At 33.5% G+C, this 16,917-nt stretch overlaps 1 protein-coding gene across 20 annotated transcripts in view; it reads left to right on the forward strand.

Annotated features, from left to right (window-relative positions):
* Positions 1-947: 947 nt before the first annotated feature.
* LOC124948767 (syntaxin-binding protein 5) overlaps positions 948-16,917 on the forward strand; it is a 50,178-nt gene continuing 34,208 nt past the window's right edge. For 5 of the 20 annotated variants that reach the window (XM_047492904.1, XM_047492907.1, XM_047492906.1 and 2 more), the window contains exons 1-3: positions 960-1,983; positions 12,912-13,009; positions 16,586-16,768. In XM_047492904.1, coding sequence (XP_047348860.1) covers positions 1,864-1,983; positions 12,912-13,009; positions 16,586-16,768 — 401 coding nt within the window. In that variant the 5' untranslated portion in view covers positions 960-1,863. Of the gene's footprint in view, positions 1,984-12,911; positions 13,010-16,585; positions 16,769-16,917 lie in introns of all 20 variants that reach the window. The other 15 variants (XM_047492901.1, XM_047492900.1, XM_047492902.1 and 12 more) reach the window with 10 other exon arrangements.

Here is a 16,917-nt window from a genome sequence, read left to right on the forward strand (position 1 = left end):
TTAATAAATACAATTGTTGAAGTATAAACATTATATACACAGCATATAAACTTTTGTTTATTTGAAAGAATTGAAAATATATCATATTACTATATTGTTTCATTTTACGTTGTTTTAAAAATAACATTTGTTGCATAATCACTTCATCTTGATTAAGTGAAAAGAATATTTTTGCGATATCTATTTTTGATTACTATGATTCGAACTGAATATAATTAGTTGGTCACTTTCATTGCCTTTATTACAAATAAAAAAGAAGTATTTCGATAAAAAATTGATATATATACATACGGAAGTTTGTATATTTTATGTATACAATCCGTGACATTTAAAATATTAGAAAAACAAAAAATAAAAAATGTAAATATTCATAAATAAATCTTCATCTATTTTGTTTTTATATTTCATTAAATTTTTTACAACTCTTTATAATTGAACAATCTAAAATAATTAAAATTTTTTAATTTTTTTAATTAAAAATCAATACAAAATAATTATTTTCAAAGAATGATAGTAACTATTTGAATTACATCATCAGTTTTATTGTAAACGAAAAAGAAAGTTTTCAGCCAATCGTAACGTAGGCATAGCGAGATTTTCAACGATTTACATTTAACGAATGAAATAAATGAGCACTTGTATTGAGCGTATTTTAACACGTACATTGAGGATTACCCTTAAAAAAATTCATATTACGTGTGAGTATTTAGAATTTTTGAAACCTATAACAAAATGCGTAACGTTGACGTGAAACATAAACGGATTTAAGATTCTCTCGTATGGAAGAAAAGTGAAAGAATTAATATGAAAATATTTATTGGATAATTTTACAATTCGTTTCTTTAATTTCGACCAATGCGATACTGCTGTTTTTGAAGCACGTTTCTTACGCGCTAAGCAACAGCGACGCGAAAGGTGGAAAATGACGTCGAAGAAATGGCTAAAAGAGAAAGAGAGAGGGAAGAAGATAAGAGTATACGATAGAACGGGACATAACGTTTCGTACAGCGTTTGCGCTGTACACTACGTTCGCGGTCGTGCGAAAGTCCACATGAGGCTGTTGCCAGTTATTGATCCTGGCACGCTTAAACAACACTGCATTGCTGTCAACTAGGAAAACAATTCCCGTCGACGCAGCGCGTTCGTAAAATATCATCTGTTAACGGGCTTAAAGGACGATTCGTGAACGTACCTATTTCACGTCGTGTTAGTTACGTCGACTGCGACTTTACCGATATTCTTGATCATCTTCTCTCGAAAATCGACGCACGTTCATCGTTCTGTCAAAATGTAAAAAAGATTTCTTTCTTGGTAGCAGTATCCGGCGGGTGAAGAAGCGAAAGAGAGAGAGAGAGAGGGAGAGAGAGAGAGAGAGAGAGAGAGAGAGAGAGGGAAGAGATAGATAGATAGAGTGGTGGGAGAAGGAGTGGGAACAAGAGAAAAGTAGACAGAACGATAGACAGAGAGGGAGAGGGTGGGAGAGAGTGTGAAAGAGAGAGAGAGAGAGAGAGAGAAAGAGTGGGAAGGAGAGAAAGGGAACGAGAAAGACAAGTAGACGAAGATAGAGAGGGAGAAAGAGAAGTCGAGCAACGTCACAAGAGAAAAGATCCGTCATCAGGATTTTATTCGCTTCTCTTTCTCTAATGACAAGAGATAGAGAAGGAATATATATATAAAAAAAAAAAAAACGGACCAAAAAATCGATTTCTTTTTATCGTGCGAATCCTTTTTCTTTTCTTTTTTTCTCTCGTAAGTCGTGCAAGTTCCGGTTAAGGCTACGAGCTCGTAACACGAAGAGACTTAGCGCGTTGTACGTACGTTGGCTGCACATGTGATCGTCCAAGGTGTCACCATCAGCTCGAGATGAAGAAGTTCACGATCAAAGGGGTACTCGACGGTTTCCGTTCGTCGATTCCTCAGCCAGCTAAGTCGGACCAGGAGATCGTTGAAAATCTAAGATCCGAGCACTTTCAAGTCAAGAAGGTATTGTAATATTCTAGCTCCTTTAATAATCTACGAGATAAAAATAGTCGACGTTTCTTTACGTGACAATTTTTATATTACCTTGATTCGTTGACAATTAGATCGTTATGTCACATTCGCGTATATGTTTACAATACCGCGTGATCGATTGGCATTCTGTATAATAATCGTCAACGAGCGTGATTATGGCCGAAGTCGATAGTTCGCTTATTATTTCTTTGACAGCTGTTCTATTGAAATTAATACATTATCCATCTAAAAAGTCTAAAGCACAAGCTTGAATTGTTCTTAAAGATAAATCATTTTTTTAGGTTATTTTTATATTTATATGTACTTTATGGATTCTTATAATAATGAGAGGTATTAATCTATTATTTGACTTAAAGTTTTGTAGACAGATTTATGAGAAATTTGTAACAAGTATAATGTATACTAAACATAAGTATCTTCTGAATACTTAAAACGTAAGGAAATGTATTAATTTCCTTTTCATAATAATGATTTTCAGCTTTAAGAAAGAAAATCTTTGATATTCCTTTCCTTATGAAGCAGCAACATCATTCTTTGCAATCTAAAATATTATTATATATCAATAAACTTATTGTGAGTTAATGAATTCTCTTTGCAATAGAAATTGTACTTGTATTTGTTATGAACAATGTGTTAAGTTAATCCATCTGGCAACCTGTAATTAAAATTGTATTTTCTGTTCAGCTACGGTACTTTCTCATTTACTTTATATGTATTGAAAATTCAATTTCATCTTTCAATTAAATTTTTGACATTGTAAGTTCTCTAAGTTAATGAAAAACAATGACTTATATGAAATGTTTATAGACTAAGTTTTACTGTTTATATATTAAGAAGAAAATATTCTTTACAAGATCAATTAGAATATTGCTAAAATAAGTGCTAATATATAGATGATGTTTAAACATAGCATCATTAATAGATATAGTATATAATTTATATATATATATATATAATATATAATATATATAATATATATAATATAATATATACATATGTATTGTATCAATAGTTTATATTATGGCTATCTTTACCAACTAGTATGCTGTTTATATGTAACAATAATAACCACAGATGAAAATGTCATTTGAGGTATGAATATTGATTTTGTACCACCATTCTAGTTCCAAACAAACATTCATATCGCTTTGTTCTTTGCACGTATATAGAATGAGAAGCAAGTTTAATTTCCAAATAGCTCTAATGGATTTCATGTTTAATTAAAACATAAATTTAAGTTAAGCTTTTAAAATATTATATAAAAGTTATTAAAAAAGTTTGAATTAAAATATTTTTTTTGTATTTATAAAAATTTAAAAAATTTACAATCTTTGAATACGAAAAATATTACACTTATATTGTATTTATATTTTATACTTTATAGAAAATTCGTAACTAACAGTAAATACGGAACAGTATTAGTGTTATGTTACAATTGAATTTGTTGGCAGCATGTTTGTTAGAAAGAGAGTAAATGATGGTGAGCGATCGGTCGCAGCGACCACAGGCACGATAACATTGATCAATATAAAGGCAAGAGTTGTCTGGTTTTGTCTGTTAGGATTAAACGTTTCTTTCGATATTTACCTGAATAATGTCAATAAATCCATCTATTTCGAATCAGTCGATCCGTACTTTCAATTCCATATAAAGTTATGAGAAATGAATTTTATTTTATTTTGAAAATTAGTTTGTGAAAAATGATTCGACGATTTAATTGTTCTCGATAGTTTTCTACGTTCAAAGAATCAAAGAATTGACCTTGTTTCCAGTTGGAATAGAGCGTACCGATGGATTAGATTCGGGACAATGCACCTGGCACACATTTAGGATGAGGGCACGTGCTCTGATTGTTCTATTCTAAATTATCGTGATAATAATGTTTTGGTCAGGCGTGTTATGTATCATCTTAAATCGAGACAATGATTGATCTCGATTTAAACGGTTTTGTCATAGATTTCCTCGAACCTCGCTTTTTCTTCTTTTTTTTTTTTTTTTGCAAGCATAGATTTATGATTCGCGGCTCATTTCGATTTCGTGCTAATGTGGTAAAGGGGAAAGGTACGGTATAATATATGTAGGTATGTAGTCGATAAGACATCTTGCAGAATCATTCTACGAGAAAAAGAGAGAAAAATAAAAACATAAGGAAAATATTCTAATGAAATGGTCTATCATTTTCTAGACGTTATCGCCGATGATAAAATAAACGATCGCCCGTCAAGATTTTGTGGTATTTGTACGAGAGTTCTCTTTTTCTTTTTTTTTTTTTTTTCTCCAGCGGAAATGCATTATTTTCACTACGTTCTCGATAGACTCGTTGATTTTCAATCTTTTGTTAGGGTATGAAAAAGGTTGTTTCGAGAGGAGATATCGTAGAAACGTTATCTTCAATTTTACCGCTTAATCATCATAATACGAACCGCTTTATGGACGGTATATGCGTAACTCAATACATTTTCTTGTAACGATTCGCGATAACTTTCTGAAAATTTAATTATGGTAATAACTCAACTCATCCAATTTAAATAATTCACATTTATATCCTTATCGAATATATCAGATTAGCATTTAAATTCGACTCGCGTTAAGCTCTATCAGTTTTTCTTTTTCTCGGACCAAAATTTTCAACAATCTTATCATAACACGTATTATCACTTTACCGTGACGGAAGTTCATCGGCATTAATTAATTCTTCCTTCCTACGCGTATTTCAACCACATGGAATGAAGCTTTTTATGGCTCGTATGTTTAATATAAAAATACACGCGCGGGCGTGTGTGTGTGTGTGTGTGTGTGTATGTGTATTATATATGTATATATATAATACGTAAAAAAATGAAAAAGAAAGAAAGAAAAAAAAAAAAGAATGGAAAAGGAGGAAACTTAGCGGCTTTATGGAAAAAGCTTTGTACGGAGTAGAAAGATGATCGTTACAGATGCAGGATTCCGTTTCTCGTTCCCTCTTAGTTATTCGTAAACGAGCTGAGACGTGGCACATCCCGCGGCGGACATTTTCAGTCTAGGAGAAAGCAGTACAGGTTGCATTTGCGGTTCACTGTGCACATGATTACATATGAATACATGGCAAGAACAAAACCCTCTTCCATCAGCCGAGACAAAATCCGTCTTTGTATCAATATGAACACTTCTTTATCTAGACAACATTCATTCTACAATGAAACCTTGATTATCTGTCATATCTTATATTAGAACTTTCGATGCACCTTCCCTAATAAAAATGTTATATTTATGTAAAAATGCACGTTTATATCGTGTTACATTGTATGATAATAGTAAGAGAATTTTTTTTAAGTTTATTACAGTAAATATCTTTTTTCCTCTTATCTTATGTTCATTATAAATCGGGATTTCAATTTAAAAGAAGCGACGGTAACGATGGTGAGGCTTAATTGTTAACGGTAATGAAACGTCGATCGTGATTACGTGTTTTCTTGTATATATGTGTATACGTGTACATATACGCGCGCGCGTGTGCGTGTACGGGTGTGCCACGTGATCCGCGATTAGGTATTACGAGCCAACGTCGAAGCTTTTCCATTAGGAGATATGGTTCTTAACTGAAATTTACTTCGAAGTTCGCACCCTCGCCATACTCTTAACTCACCGAAAACTTAAGCTGCTTTTAAGCTACTACACTAGTTTCGTTGGATTTAAATTTAAGCTTAAATGTATCGTATAAATTTAACTTATTTCGTGTTTATTTATTTATTTAGTTTTTTTTATTTTCCTTTTTTTTTTTTAGAGGAAAGTACAATTCCACATGGAAAAAATGCAAACATAAACGAATATAAAGTTACAAAACGCGATTGGTTTTAAAGTATTATATACATGCTGTTGAGTAGATTTATCGCGTATTATAAACTCTTAGACGGAATAACGTATCCGACGATGCTTTGAAATAAGTTCTCTTTTATTTTTCTCTTTGATAAAAATTGAAACAATGTTTCCCACGTACCGACCGAAATAGCGTTATGATAACAGGGAGAGAAACCTCGAATATTTTACACGGTCGTGCTTCTTTTTTCGCGTGCAGTCATATTTGCATTTATATTTGCAAGTGAACATCGCTGAGATGAAAATCCAGAAAATTGTGACTTTTCCGTGAATTTTACAGAGGTAGATTCCCAGCTAGCGTATCTCCGTTGTATTTTCGACATACAGGATATATTTATTTTTTTTTTTCTTTTTTAATCGATAAAAACAATGCCGAAGGCAAAATGTGTGTCCGATATTTCGTTACCGAACTATGACTGACATTGGAAATTGTTCGGGATCAGACCCGAACGATAAGGTGGCTCGTTGTATGGTGATAAGGTCAAAAGAATTTTTTAGATATCTTCATACCTGGTAAATTGATTTTAGACATTGGGTATGTTTTAAAGGGAACCTTTGACGTGCTCTCGTAACAATACGAAAGCTATGCGAATTTCATCCTAAACTTGCATAGCGCTCGTGCCTTTGAGTAGAAAAATTATTATCGTCCCTTTTTATCGTCTCGTCGACGATGCCGACGAGAAATCTTTATCTCGCAGCGACGTACATATATTGTTTAAAAGCACGCATAAGAGTACGAATTTATTTATATTATACCTCGTGCTTTTTTCTCTTGATTATTATATTTTTTTCTCTTTTTTTCCTTCCTTTTTTTTTTTTTTTTATCGACATCACTGTCAGAGATATTTTTGAAATATCCCTGGTCCCTATGGGTCACATGAACTCTCTTGGCAATTAATTGTTACCGTTTCGTCTATCTATATAGCTTTGTTAGATCTGTTCGCTGGATCGGAGTTTCGATTCGACGGAACAAACGTCGGAATTAATTGTATCAGGTAGCACAAGTTATAACGATGGTATATGTAGCATCAAGTTTCATAGCGAATACTTTCGAAATAATATCAATGCCATCGAAATACTTCAGAGCGTGAATCCGTTTGTTATTTGTTTCCAGTTTATGAGTCATTTTCGACGAAGCACTCAATGTTCAAACGTATTTCGAATCATCTGCGATCACGGCAGAGGCATTGATTTGAAACGAAAATCGTCGCATTTTTTCCGCATTTCCTCCCTTTAGATGAAACATTCAAGCGTTTTCCGGTAAAGATTCGATTATTCGTTATTGGAGCGATCATAGGGATGACGGATGAAAGGAAAAAAAAAAAAAAAAAAAAAAAAAAAAAAAAAAAAAAGAAAAAAAAAAAAGAAATTGTACAATATAGACTGTGGATAGTTCAACTAGCGAAACGAAGCGCTAATTATAAATGAGAAAACTCGGATGCTTTGCTCGTAGTAGTTAATCGTATCTTTGTCGTATCTTTGTAAACGTTAACGCGGTCGTGGCGCACTTTATCCGCAATGAAATTACATCGTGGAAAATTCGCTTTAGAGACCTGACATTGATGTTACAAATTAAGGAAAATAATGAAAATCATAGAGCGAAAATAAGGATAAAGATGAATTTAAATGGAATTAAAATTATTCGTTATGTATCCTGGTCACGTAAGAAATTTTTTCGGATATCGAAGATGAATGATTATAAATTATCGGTATTTTTCTTGTCAAATTTATTTATGGTTATCGCACGAATTTATTATTATTTTAATACTCGTGCAAATTGACGAAAGCTATCTATAAACGTTCTGCCTGAAGTTTTATTAATTTTTCAAATAAGAAAATGTATAAAAATAAGAAATCGAAAGCGTGTCATGGACCAATAAATGACTTAGACTGCGCATATTTATAGTTAGTCGGTCTGTCTCTAGCCGGAGTGCTTTTGGAAAGTATGTTAACAATAGAGAAAACGCTGATTATTGATCCAATGCAGAGCTGTGAACATATTCAATATGAACTTTGAAATCCTGAAGCTTAAATAACTTCTCCGAGTTTGTTTGACACACTTCCGAATAAATTTCGAATCGTTTTTATAAATTAATGTTTTTCTAAGCATATTTTTGATACCTTAAAAAAAAAAAAAAAAAAAAAGAAAAAAAAAAAAGGAAAGGAAAACAAAAGAAATAAGAAAGAGTCTCATCTCGATAGGGTTTCATCGGGATGTGATTAAAATTTTTCTCGGAAATGATTGAAATTTTAACCTTGGATTATTATCACAAAAGTTGAAAGCAAGCGTTTCCAGGATTCTAATATTTCTACCTGAATTCTTCAAATTGTCTGTCGTAATATAAACAGAGCATATTGCAGCTAAAATGCTCTGAATATTATGTAAATTCTTTAAACGTGATGAAAATAAGTTCATACGATTTCACTGTAACGATTTTCTTATTCAGTGAAATGGCAAGAAACTTTTTTAAAATACTCTCGCCTTTTCATTTCAATACTTTTTCATTGTAATCAGATTGAGGATTCTTTGAAACTTCATTAAAAATTAACAAAAGAGAAAAAGAAAAATAAAGAAAGATATTGCATTGAGTGCTTTCGTGGGTCGTGATGAATTAAGTAGAATACTGTTCCGTTGTAAAGCCAATTGAAGAATCAAAGAAGAATATTCTGACCTCTTCGAAGGACGTTCATACTCTACGAGCATATCTATGTGTTTGTATGTATTGTGCCTTGATTTGCCAAAATCATAGTCACGTCGAAATGTTTATATATATCCGTAAGATAATTCAGATCGTTCGATTTTGATGTATAATCAATTTTACATAAATGTGCGAAAACAATGAAATACAAACTAAGTAGATATTCAAGGTAAGTAATTTATATTCGTTAACCGTGTATATATATATATATATATATATATATATATATATATATATCTATCAAACGTATATGTTATCTAGACCGACGATACACTAAATGATTTATAAAATAACTTTTTTCGGGTAAGATATAGGCGAAGTTAATTTATAAATAAATGCCGAGGAAAAAAATAATCGTGGTTTAATGTAAACGATATTATTAAATGATGATGTTATAAAAAGGAATAATTTATGTACCCTTTTAGAAAATCATGAAACGAACAATGCGAATAACAAACGTGTTGCTCGTTCGTTTACAAAAAAAGGAAAAAGAAAAAGAACAAAGAGCCATCCAATTTTAATCCTTTAATGTTCGTTAATCCGCTCGACGTGTAGTATGCTTCTCATTCTTTAATCACAGAGAATAATGCCGTAACTGTTATATACAGAACCGAACTTGGCAGAATTCCATTGCGATGTTGCAAACGACGCGTAAAACTGCAGTACTTTTTGGTGAAACAATAGCTTAACCCCTTACGAGCGCACTCGTGCGTTCATTCTCATTTCGACGGACCTATTCTCGATCGAGTGCCGGCAAGATAATTTTCAACGATAAGAATTTCACTCAACAAAATTACCCGAAACGAAGCTCCACTATGCCGCATCGCATCGTGAACGTGAATTCAATGATCGATCCTTGAATCTTTTTCCAATTTTTTCACTTATGCTTCTCAAAATTTCATAAACATCGTTACTGAAACTTGATTATGATCAATATAGAATTTAATTATCGTTCGATATATATATATATATATATGTATGTATGTATCGTTGCTATGAATAGTGTTACGCATATCAATGTAAAAGCGATAAATTTTCAAATTTAACAATTTTACAAATATTTTTTTTTCTCGTTCTCATTTATATCTTAAAATCGTTCGTATTAATTTTTGAACAAACGACGTATGAAAGGAACGAATTCTTTTTTCTTTTCTTTTTTTACAATCTTTAATTTCGATGAATGAGAAAGTTTAAAAATTGGCATGGAGCAGATAATTAATGGGAAAGATTTTGTATGTCCCGTGCGATTTCCGTAACTCGTACTCATTTACGGAATGTCGAACAACGTGGTTTCCAACGAAATGTCCAATCGTGTCGTAGCAATCCGGTGAACTACTTTTACTATCTATATAATAGTGCGGTAGAATCTCAGCTATCTGAACTAATTGAAGCACGTGCGATCGGAATAATTTATTTTGTTTGATTGAACCAATGAACACTCGTTATGGTGTATACCGTATCCGTACGGAGTCGTCGAACAATTTCTTACTTTTTTCGGAAGATTTAACAAACGATCGTTTTGCTTTATTTCGGTGACCTTGAATTTCTTTACTATATTTTTCTTACAAACTAGATGCATCATCAGACATCTATTATCCTTCGGATCGAGCCAAAAGCTGATTTTTATTTTCTTACTTTATCTTTCTCTTCTGAATATAAAATAAAATACTTATGCTTGTTTAATCACTTTATCTTTATTAAGAAGAAGAAACATAAATAAATTGTGAAAAGTTAAGAGGGTTATTCGGATTTAGGGATAAGTCAAAAAGTTTTCGTACACGGGTTATATTGTGATGTGTGTGTGTGTGTGTGTGTGTGTGTGTCTATATATATAAAGAGAGGAAGAGGAGAGAAAGAGAGAGCAATAGGGGGAGAGGGAGAGGGGGGTATCAACGATGCTGTTTTATTGGAGTCCATGAAGATGTGGAAGTAGAAGACGAAGTTTGCAAGTACTTTAGTGGGAAATTGGTACCAGAACTGAGGCTCGAAAAAAAAAAACGCACGGAAATATCGGAAATTGACCAGAGACCAGCACAACCACCGAGTGAATTTAAATCGGACATATATAGGAAAACGACGTAGTGGAGACGTGTAGTATTCGTAAGTTTCGTATCGTTGTATTTTAACCTATTTCTCTCTTTTTATCTTTTTCTTTTACGCTGAAATAGAACGCGGGCAGTTTTCTACGGCCATGCCGCCGCGTTGCTGCATCAAAATCGATTTCGGCGTACATCCGTTTTGAGCAACGTGATTTAACCTGAACCAGTGCTCTAGTCCCTTTTTATTTTCGTCTATTTAGGAACGAGGCTTATCTATTTGTCGTATTCATAAAAGAACCGAATAAGTACGATTGCTGTTGTGATAATTAATTTTCGATCCTTTCCAATGAATATGCTTGTCGAAATTGTTGTTATTCGATTTATTTCGAAAAATGTAATGTACGTCGTAACAATGCTATTTAAATTAAATGTCATGTTAAATCAAATTCATATTCTCTTTTTTATCCAAACTATACATTATACGTTAATGCATTCCACATTAATTTAATAATGTGTTATTCGAATATATAATGCATTCCGAGTACGTACACGTTCTGGAATTCTAGGTTACATCGAATTAAAATTACCTTTGAAATATATATATTTTAAAAAAATGTAGGTCTAAGGTAGATACGTGATTCGGTTTTCATTTTGAAAAATTTTTAGGAGGAATCCTACATTACCTAGCTTTTCACATTTAGAAGTTAACTTTCATACATAACATTCGAATCGATACGATGAAATCAAGCATCCGCTATAAGGAACCATAGCTCTTTCTCTCTCTCTCTCTCTCTCTCTCTCTCTCTCTTTATCCCTTTCATACTTGTGAGAATATGCATATGCATATATTTCCTCACTCACATGCGTTAGACACGAGCGATATTGAGATTTTGATAGTAACATTCGATATTAATAGCGCCCATGTTATCGTCTATATACCAAAATATTGGAAACGCCGATAGAGAGCAGAGAAAATACAGTGGATCGCAAGTAATGAAACACCGTACATTCGAGCATTATGATATGGAAATGCATAACGGAAAACATTGCGAAGTTTTAAATAAAATGAAACGCGTCAAGCGCGTTTTGTAGATCAGAAATATAAAATATTTTAGATAACGATCGAAGAGGGAAATCTTTAGGTCTTCTTTATGCGTCTATGGATATTTCACGATATTTCGTATAAACGTTTCCACGATATTTTTGCTATTTTAATACCTTGACAAATATCAGACAGATATTCTTGCTTTTTTCACCCTTTATATATATAAGTGTTGCGTAGGTTGCATTTAAAATGTATAGAATACTACTGATCTATACAAATTCATTTGAACGTATGAAAAGGAGAATTATAAATAAAAATATAATAAATATATATATATATATATTTTTTTTTTCTTTTGAAGAAATTAAACTCTCTTTGAGTATTTAAAAAATTACTTTTATTTATAAAAAAAAAACGACATATTAAGCCTGCAATTGACATTGATCGTTTCGATGATGAAACCCGACGCAATCTGCATTGTAATGATGTCATCGAAATAAAATAATTTTCTTCTATGAAATCTGTATTGCAAGCGAGTACAGTTTATCCGTGATTATCAAGATCATTATAATCATTATTATTATCCGATCACGATAAAGAATACGGAAAGAGAGAGAGAGAGAGAGAGAGAGAGAGAGAGAGAGAGAGAGGGAGGGAGAAAGAGAGAAGTACGTTTAACATAAGCATCTTGCTATACCCTTCTTTCTCTTTCTCTCTCTCCCTCTCTCTCTCTCTGCCTCTCACTCTATATATAGTTGTCTTTAGAACGTGGTTGCATCAAAGAACGAGACAACCACGTTGCTCCGTGTCGGAACTAAACTTATTGATTCAGTGTTCGAGTTCGTGCGCGCGCTTAAAATTGTAAATGTATATGTTTTGCACACGATCGTAAGAGTTAGATAGGTACGTGTCCGAGGAGGATGAGTAAGAGAGGATGAGGTGGAAGATACACGCGGCGTGGTAGGCATCGTCGACGACACCGTCGACAAAGGTATAGAATTAATGGCAACCAGTTGACGCAGAACGAGACAAGGATATACGACGATGATAGCTCGCTGGAACAATGCTGCCCTTCATTCTGGATCCATTTCCCTCTTACTCTCTCTCTCACTCTTCCTCTCTCTCTCTCTCTCTCTCTCTCCCCTACACTTTCTTTCTCCCACGCACACCCTGCGAACCCTTTGTTGAAATGAATGGCCTTCCAGTCGGCTAAAACGGAAAAGATGCTATGAAACAAATGCCTCTTATATGTTGCAGACATTCAGACATGGCTTTCCACATCAACCGACAGCCGTTGCTTTCGACCCAGTTCAAAGGCTCCTTGCCATTGGTACTAAATCAGGATCCCTCAGGATGTATCCTTTAACGGTATCGTTACCTTAACATCGTACCATCGTTTGACTTTTTAAGAAAATAGAGAGCTTGTATTTTATTTAGTACTGATTGATTTTTTTTTTTTTTTATAAGTCTCGATATTGGCTACCCCGTTTATTAATCAACAATCATTACGATTTAATTCGTGACATCCTTCTTAAATGTCTCTAATCAATTTGTCTTTCTAATTTTACTTTTACTTCTTTTTTCCTTTATACGTGTTTTTTTTCTTCCTTTTTTTTTCTTTTTTTTTTTTTTTTAATCTCTCGAACATGAGGAATTAGACTTAACGTCTTCCTTTATTATAAGTCGTTTATCTATGTATTATCTAGATAGGCATAAGTTTTAAGCATCGGATGATTTTGCGTCATTTACGCCTTCCTTTATTAAAAAGCAGAGTTAGAAACGAGGTGAATATAATTTCAGAACTGAAGATAGCTCGACTAATGATCGCCCTTCCGTTTTGTAGTTAAACTTAAAATGGAGCTTGGCATGCGACGATACGTGCTGCTGCTCTTGTTTATGATAAAAACTGGGTCGTGTTTGTGATTTATTTAAGGAATAGCAAACGATCGTAACTGTTTCTTATTGATCGCTAAGAGAGAAAGAGAGATAGATAGAGAGAGAGAGAGAGAGAGAGAGAGAGAGAGAGAGAGAGAGAGAGAGAGAGAGAGAGAGAGAGAGTTTTTAACATTAATTCTCTCGTATCTAAGCCTCTTCGTCACGTCCGATCCAAATATGAACCTGAAAAAGAAAAGGAGCCAAATTTCTCAGATAAACCGGATCGTTCGAGCTCGTTGGTACGTTAAGCCAAATCCGAGCTTTTCTCCAAGGAGAAAAGGTGACTACTAGTGCTAAAGCGTAAATTTCCAGGACGACGACAACGACGACACGACGAAAACGACGGCGACTGATGTTGTTCCTAGTTTAAATTTCCGACGATTTTTCAACTGACGTATATACGCCTTCCTTGATATATCCTTTAAAACTTTACTAGAGAAATTCGTTCTCCTCGAAGGAAAAAAGGAAAAAGAAAAAAAAAAAAAAAAAAAAAGAAAAAAAGGAATTATCAGTTTTTAATTTAATGTTCTTATTATTACGAAGGTTTTACTTTGAAATTCAATATCTCGAAAGAGCTTACTAATTGTTATCTAACAACTGCGAGCATTACGCTAATTACAGCATAATTATCGTGCGATACCCTAATGATAATGAGGACTGTGCATACGCGCCCGCGCGTACGAAGGTTAGAATAAATATATCTCTCGGGCGGAAGCGCATTTATAGATGTGTTTGTATATCCGGTGATACGTATTACGTATTTATATGTATTATTTGAATTATACGTTCAAATAATGATTTTGATTATTATTTGAATATGTTTCATTTCTCTATACTTTCGTGAACGAATAATAGTTAATTAAAAAGAGATATCTTTAAAATTTCATCAAATTTTCCTTCACATGTATGTACTTCGTTTAATGTCTTTTTTTTCCTTTCTTTCTTTCTTTCTTTCTTTTTTTCTTTCCTTCTTTTTTTTTTTTCTTTTCTTTTTCTCCTTTTTAAATTGTCGCTCGTTAATGAGTATCTCGAAATTGAAACTTGGTGGATACGTTAACAAATCTTTTATGCTGCAAGGTTAATGCAGCATTCATCGACCGTGCGTTTTCTCGACGTCTTCCATGCGACTGCTTTTACTGACCTATCTCGTTCAACGTGGTCAACATACGGGTGACGATAACGATGCGGTGTAAGCTTGGTAACTCTTATGATATGGCAATTATTATCAACTGGTTTTCGCAAAAGGAAGGAATAGTGGATCTCTCGACCGTATTACATGCATCGTGTTTATTACCTCAGAGTTAATATACTTTGCTCCCTTTGATATACTCGCTGTTTGAAATTGTGTTTCGACGACAACGATCAATAAAACGATCAATAAAAAGGGATCGATAAATTTTCTCAACTCGTTTTTCAACTTACTCTCTTAGAATCTCTTTAATTTTCATTTTATTCTTGGAATTATAAAAACGGATTATTGAATTTGCATAATGCCGTTCGGGTCATTTGAACTTCCGCATCTTACGTCCATTAGGCGTTATTTTTAAGATGAGTGTAGCAACCTCGTCTTTGCTTTGTACAGCGCGAGAACATCGTTTGAACGTAAGTAATGTAACATGATGCTCGGGTACAGTTTTTCCCCTTCGTAATAATGGCACGATTTATTCGCAAAGACAATCCGGATTACGTTATAAAAAATTCATCCTCTTTTATCTCTATCTTACATTCGTTGTCACTGGAAGAGTCAAAATATAAAAGTGCTCGAATTTATATATTTGAAGTTTATTTAAAAAGAAATGGAAATGACAATCGATAAAAATGAAATGAATGGATACGATCGACAACGAAAGATGTTCTTACTTTTCGCCTAAAACGTTATATCGGAAAGCGGTTGTAGCAGTGCTGACCCGATTTCGACTGTTGAATTTAATGAATATGCAAAAAAAAAAAAAATAAAATAAAAAAAAAAAAACAAAAAAAAAACTTAGTCTTCTGGCACGTATACAATATCTATATACGCACATACATACATACATACATATGTACATATCTACATACATACACACATACATACATACATACACACATACATACATACATATGTACATACTTACTACCAAATATGTTGTACATAACCATTAGGTTTTTTTCCCTCTATATAGTATAGAACACCGTGTAAGGTCGTATCCGATGGACTAGGTTGCCTCTATCCTATCCCTTTCCCCATTCTACTAATTCTCTACTCAGCACCGACGCTTGACGCGGACATATAGTGGACAATTGCGGTTACCGTGGCCGTCGGGCTCTATTTATCAGATATGTAGTATTGTATGTACGGGCTCTTCGAGGTTAGGCTTTCCTCCAAAGGTGCTATTATCATGACCATCGAGATAGTTAGCTCTAGTTAGTCTATCCTAATTCGAACTCACGCTCGATACGAAGAATAGAATTTTTCTTCCACCATGTTTTTTTCTTTTTATCGATGATTATCGCATGTACTTATCAAAAGGAGTAAATTTAAGAAAGTAAGGCAAAGTTTTGTAGTAGAGTTTTTCGACTTATTTTATTTATCGATTTACGAAAAAGGAGAGAAAAAGAAATAGAGATAGAGAGAAAGAAGAAGAAGAAAAAAAAAAGGACAGAGCTTCCCACGCGGACGGCTACTTTCGAACTCGCAAATATTACGAAATTCTAAATGCTTGCGAACTTGGAATAGTCGAGAATTTCTTCTCCCTACCTTCCTTCCATTCTTATATAGGTATATCTATAATTATTTCGTATTTTACGTGGAATGTATCGTATTCCTGATAATATGGTGTTCCTTCGAATATTCGAGTGAAAATTAAAGGAGATGTCAAAAGATATAGGTAGCACTGTGACTGAAGCCTTGCTGAGATTCAAGTCGAAATATATTATCAAAGTTAGAGTTAAGCAAGGTAGATAGATTTAGAAAGGTATTTGATATTTTCCTGAAAGATTGTATCATGCAATCTCAGTCTGGGTAGACCAGGCGTAGACGTTCACGTAAAGCACGAAGGGTGTTCGGCAGTGATGCAGTTGCAGTTTTTGATTAACGAAGGTGCTCTTATTTCTGCGACCACCGACGACACTCTTCATCTGTGGAACTTTCGTCAGAAGATACCGCAGGTAGTGCAGAGTCTGAAGTTTCAACGAGACAGGTCAGTCCTTTTTTTCTTTTTGTTTCTTATTCATCTTCTTCTTTCTCTCTTCTATAACATCTTATATTTATCATTGAAAATTTATATTTAAATCAAACTGGTCGGATGTCATCGAATGACATCGGACAGTTCTTCGAAATTCTCTATTA

The sequence above is a fragment of the Vespa velutina genome, chromosome 4, assembly GCF_912470025.1.
Source record: "Vespa velutina chromosome 4, iVesVel2.1, whole genome shotgun sequence".
NCBI lineage: Eukaryota > Metazoa > Arthropoda > Insecta > Hymenoptera > Vespidae > Vespa > Vespa velutina.